Here is a 6,015-nt window from a genome sequence, read left to right as displayed (position 1 = left end):
GTATGAGATGCGATTGGCAAGGTGTTGCCTACCTAGATCACTTGGCGGCTAGCGGTGATGCTAAAGCTCACTAGTCGTTTTGCTTATTTAAGATCCTGAATCACTTAGTAACCATCGGAGAGATGTTGGTTCTAGTGGGAGCATAAGTATTAAAGCGTTTAATATTCCTGCTCTTTTATGAATACATGTCTTAAGTGTTTTGCATATTTTCTGTTGTAGATCAATGGCACCTAGCAACCTTCCTCATTTGTCCACTTTTGCGTTGAGGTCGATCCTAGAGAAAGATAAACTTAATGGAACTAATTTCACCAACTGGTATCGTAATCTGAGGATAGTCCTCAAGCAAGAAAAGAAGGATCATGTTCTAGACACTCCACTTCTAGATGAGCCTGATGAAGATGCGACAGTCGCTGTCATGAATGCCCACCGTAAGGCTAGAGATGAGTCTACGGAAATTAGCTGTCTTATGCTTGCACACATGGAACCGGACTTGCAGCAGCAGTTCGAGAATGTTGAGGCCTACGATATGATCGAAAGCCTCAAAAGTATGTTCCAGGCTCAGGCAAAGACCGAGAGGTATCAAGTCTCTCAAGCTTTGCTTGGCTGTAAGTTCAAAGACGGTGATCCACTGAGTCCGCACGTGATCAAGATGACTGGTTACGTGCAGTCTTTGGATAGGCTGGGTTTTCCCATAAGCGATGAGTTCGCTACAGATATAGTTCTGAACTCTCTTCCTAGTGCATATGCTCCGTTCATCTCGAACTATCACATGCATGGTATGGATAAGAAGCTCACTGAACTACATGGGATGCTCAAGACAGTAGAGGCTGACCTCAAGAAAGGCACCAGTCAAGTGTTGATGGTGCAGAATAAGGCTAAGTTCAAGAAGGGTTCTTGGACTAAGAAGAAGAAGGCTAAGTCAGGAGGCAAAACTCAGGACTCTGTCCCGAGCGCTGCCTCAGGGACTAAGCCGTCTCCTGCAGCTGGATCCACTTGCTTCTATTGCAAGACGGATGGGCACTGGAAGAGGAACTGCAGCAAGTTTTTGGCTGACAAAGCCAAGAGTGGAAGTGGGACTTCTAACTCAGGTACGCTTGTTTGTAATGTTATAGACATTTATCTTGCTGATGCACCTAACAGTTCATGGGTATATGATACCGGATCAGTAATTCACATCTGCAACTCGTTGCAGGGGCTGGTAAGAACTAGGAGCGTGGCAAGAGGTGAGGTTGATATTCGAGTCGGCAACAAAGCGAGAGTCGCTGCGTTGGAAGTCGGCACGATGCAACTTCATTTACCTTCAGGATTCTTAATGGAGCTGAATAATTGTTATTATGTTCCAGTGCTTAGTCGAAACATTATTTCTGCCTCATGTTTAATGAGACAAGGTTATGAGTCGAATATTAAGAATAATGGTTGTTCTTTATATTTGAAAGATATGTTTCACGGCTTTGCACCCGTCCAGGACGGGTTATTTATTTTGAATCTTGATAGTGAATCAGTCTATAACATAAATGTGAAAAGGTTAAAACCAAATGATCTGAATATGACTTACTTTTGGCACTGTCGGCTTGGTCATATAAGTTGGAAGCGCATGAAGAAGCTCCATGATGATGGACTTTTAACTTCGTTCGACTTGGAGTCGTTCGAGACATGCGAGTCATGCCTACTCGGCAAAATGACCAAGACACCTTTTGCAAGGAGTTGTGAAAGGGCGTCCGACTTGTTGGAACTAATACATAGTGATGTATGTGGCCCAATGAGCACGACAGCCAGAGGTGGTTATGAGTACTTCATTACCTTCACTGATGATTTGAGTAGATATGGATATGTCTATTTAATGAAACACAAGCCGGAAGCCTTTGAGAAATTCAAGGAATTCCAGAGTGAGGTACAAAATCAACTCGGCGAGAAAATAAAGTTTCTACGGTCGGACCGTGGAGGCGAGTACATGAGCCATGAGTTAGATGACCATCTAAAGAGTTGTGGAATAGTTCCTCAGCTCACTCCACCGGGTACGCCGCAGAGGAACGGTGTATCAGAACGGCGGAATCGGACCTTGTTGGACATGGTACGATCAATGATGAGTCGAACAGATCTACCTTTGTCATTTTGGGGATATTGTCTAGAAACTGCAGCGTTCACACTAAACAGAGTACCATCAAAATCGGTAGAGAAGACACCGCATGAGATGTGGACTGGCAAAAGGCCGAGTTTGTCTTTTCTTAAGATTTGGGGCTGTGAAGCATTCGTCAAGCGACTTCAGTCGGACAAGCTCACGGCCAAGTCGGATAAGTGTATTTTCGTGGGGTATCCAAGGGAAACCTTAGGGTACTACTTCTACAACCGAGAAGAGGGCAAAGTGTTTGTCGCTCGGAACGGTATCTTCCTTGAGAAAGAGTTTCTCAGTCGGGGAGTCAGTGGGAGCACAGTGCAACTCGAAGAAATTTTGGAGGAACCTGCTAGAGGCGAGTCGGCTACAGTCTTGGAGGCTGAGCCGGTCGTGGTATCTATGCCGGCAAAAGCACCAGAACCACGGAGATCTGCTAGATTGCAAAGTGCTCGTGAAGTATTACTGTTAGACAGTGATGAGCCGACAACTTATTCGGAAGCGATGGTGGGATCTGATTCTGAGTCATGGCTTGGAGCCATGAGATCTGAGTTAAAGTCCATGGATGAAAATCAAGTTTGGACCTTGGTTATCTGCCAGACGGTGCAAGACCCGTCGAGAGCAAATGGGTCTTTAAGAAGAAAACTGACATGGATGGAAATGTTTCTGTCTATAAAGCACGGCTTGTCGCGAAGGGGTTCCGACAGGTTCAAGGAGTTGACTACGACGAGACCTTCTTGCCCGTAGCGATACTTAAGTCGGTTCGGATCATGTTAGCTATAGCAGCCTATTTCGACTATGAGATATGGCAGATGGATGTCAAGACGGCTTTCCTCAATGGAAATTTAACTGAGGACGTGTATATGATACAGCCCGAAGGTTTTGTCGATCTGGCTAACGCTGACAAGGTATGCAAACTTCAGAAATCCATTTATGGACTGAAGCAAGCATCTCGGAGTTGGAACATTCGCTTTGATGAGGTAGTCAAATCGTTTGGCTTCATCAAGAGCGATCATGATTCTTGTTTGTACAAGAAGTTTAGTGGGAGCAAAGTAAATTTTCTAATCTTATATGTGGACGACATATTATTGATGGGAAATGATGTCCTGATGTTGCAAGAAACCAAAGAATCATTGGAAAGGAGTTTCGCAATGAAAGATTTGGGTGAGGCAACTTACATACTGGGAATCAGGATCTATAGAGATAGATCTAGGCGGCTCATTGGATTGAGTCAAAGTACATATTTGGACAAAGTGTTGAAGAAATTCAACATGGAATCGTCTAAGAAGGGATTCTTACCGATGTCCCATGGTGTAAAGCTTAGCAAGACTCAGTGTCCTTCGACAACTGATGAGCGAAATCGGATGAGTGCGATCCCGTATGCTTCGGCAGTCGGATCCATCATGTATGCCATGATTTGTACTAGGCCGGATGTTTCCTATGCTCTAAGTGCAACAAGCAGATACCAGGCTGACCCTGGCGAAAGCCACTGGGTAGCAGTTAAAAACATCCTTAAGTACTTGAGAAGGACTAAGGACATGTTCCTAGTTTATGGAGGTGAGGATGAACTCAGTGTAAAGGGTTACACGGATGCGAGTTATCTCACCGACTCAGATGATTCTCGTTCGCAATCTGGATATGTGTTCGTGATGAACGGAGGGGCTGTGAGCTGGAAGAGTTCCAAGCAAGATACTGCGTCTGCGTCTACAACAGAGGCTGAGTATATTGTTGCCTCAGAGGCAGCAAAGGAAGCCGTTTGGATCAGGAATCTCCTGATTGATCTTGGTGTGGTTCAGGGCGCGTCCAATTCATTGGACGTATATTGTGACAACAATGGTGCTATCGCACAAGCCAAAGAACCTAGACAACACCAGAAGAACAAACATATACTCATGCGTTACCACCTCATTCGCCAGTTCGTCGAACAAGGTGATATCAAGTTATGCAAGGTACACACGGATGCAAACATTGCCGATCCGTTGACAAAGGCGCTACCACAGCCTAAGCATGAGGCGCACATGAGAGGTATGGGCATTAGATGTCTAGACATATGATGTCAAGATGATTGACTCTAGTGCAACTGGGAGACTGTTGGGAATATGCCCTAGAGGCAATCATGTATGATGTAATTCCCAATGTATTCATAAATATTATTAAGTTGTCCTTGTTTGAACATCTGATATGTATCATTGAATATGTGATTTGATTGTGGAACTATGTATTCATGTTGTTCATACTAAATTGTCCTTAGTCATTGAGGTTGTGCTGGACACATAACCTAGACTAATGTGAAAGTTGGCTGATGACTCGGTTCCACTTGTCATGGGCATGGTGATGTCATTCCAGCTTACACGGACTCGGCTAAAGAGTTTAGCGAGTCGGACTGACCCATATTGAGATGCAACGAGTAGGTCGTCATTTGCATGTCTCAATCAATGTAATCCTTAGACCTGAGATTATCGCACAATCCGAGTTGTGGATCACCAACTTAGGTTCTGTCAAACGTTGTTCCGTAACAGGGCAGTTATAAAGGCAGAGTTCGGGTTGACTGAGAATCAAGCTGTGTGATGTGGATAACCAAGATGGGATTTTGCCCCTCCGACTGGAGAGATATTCTCTGGGCCCTCTCGAGTGATATGATTCGGGAAGCATGGCCATGCGCGACTCGGTTAAATGTTAACCGGGTCGATCGACTAAGAGTTAGTCGGATGAATCGTATATCACGGATCGAGAAGAGAGTTGAAATATTAAAGGGATGACGATTAATCGCCTATAGTTCGACAAGGTATATCGTGAGGCAAAAGGGACTAAGACGTATGTCACATTGGAAGGTACGTCGTCATGACTCGATGGTACTTGGGAGTCGGCACGTTCTGCTAGGAGCCGCTACCGATTGATCGATTGAGAGTCGGACTCCAATCGTGTCCAAGTCGCCATGAGCTTGCGGGGTCATACACTTAAGAGCGGGAGCAAGTATTTGGTCGGCTTGGACCCGAACCGGAAATGGACTGACAATGCGAGTTGGACTCGCAGAGTGGATGGGCCACAAGTGCTGGAGCCCACTTCCACTCGGTATATAAGCAGGGGCGTAGGATGCCCAAGGGGCACGGTTCGCCACTCTCATGCATTGAGAACCCTAGCCCCATTCAGTCCTACCGTCGCACCGGACCTAGCAGTCCGCCGCCGGAGCTCCTCCTCGCACGTGTGGATACCGGCAGAGGTGCTGTACGTTCAGCACTTCGACGATCGCGGGAGTGGATCGGCTGGATCGGATCGAGGGACTGCACTGCATCAAGGCGCCGCATCAATAATCCGCAACTGCGCGTCTAGTGGTAATCCTCGTGGCCTTCTACCTCGGCTAGATCTTGGGAGTTCGCGCAGGAAAAGTTTTGTTTATCTCTACGCGCCCCTTCATGCAAGTGGACAAGAATGAAGAATGACTTCTTCAGATAGCACACAACCTGACAAAAAACTGAAAAAAAGATTGATGATGACGAAACTGCCAACCTCGAAGGCTGTCGGCGGCTTGACCGGCGGATCTGCAACGGTGGCGACTCGGGGAAGGGATGCGATGGCGGCTAGGTGGAGGGACAGCGCTACGGCGGCGATGAGGACCGGGTCCGCGAATCTAGGGCACGTATCGCCCTAGCTACAGCGCTTGGTACCGTGCATGCATGCCAGCGTGGCAAGGGCAAGCTGCCTAGGGTCCTTGTTCGGCGCGTGTCCAAAAGTGCGTCCCCATGCAGACCGTGGCACCTGTAGTATCTCCTTGAGTATAAAAGGAGGACCAGCGCCACCGCTCAAAGGGTTCCGGTTTTTCTAAGGTTAGACTCTAGCTGGGTTACAATTCCAAGAGATTTAGTCCAGAAGTAGCAAGTAGCCACTTAGCAGAAAGGAAGAGAGCG

The 6,015-nt window shown here is 46.7% G+C and overlaps 1 protein-coding gene across 1 annotated transcript; it reads left to right on the top strand.

Moving 5' to 3' along the window:
- Positions 1-478: 478 nt before the first annotated feature.
- Positions 479-1,223, top strand: LOC112270739. The gene is made up of 2 exons (XM_024458810.1): positions 479-1,088; positions 1,193-1,223. Exons 1-2 carry the CDS (start codon positions 479-481, stop codon positions 1,207-1,209), a joined length of 627 nt encoding a protein of 208 aa, XP_024314578.1. The 3' UTR covers positions 1,210-1,223.
- The last annotated feature ends 4,792 nt before the right edge of the window (positions 1,224-6,015 follow it).

This window comes from Brachypodium distachyon, chromosome 1, assembly GCF_000005505.3.
Source record: "Brachypodium distachyon strain Bd21 chromosome 1, Brachypodium_distachyon_v3.0, whole genome shotgun sequence".
Lineage (NCBI taxonomy): Eukaryota > Viridiplantae > Streptophyta > Magnoliopsida > Poales > Poaceae > Brachypodium > Brachypodium distachyon.
The sequence above is the reverse complement of the archived record's forward strand: the minus strand, read 5'-3'. Positions and strand labels throughout refer to the sequence as shown.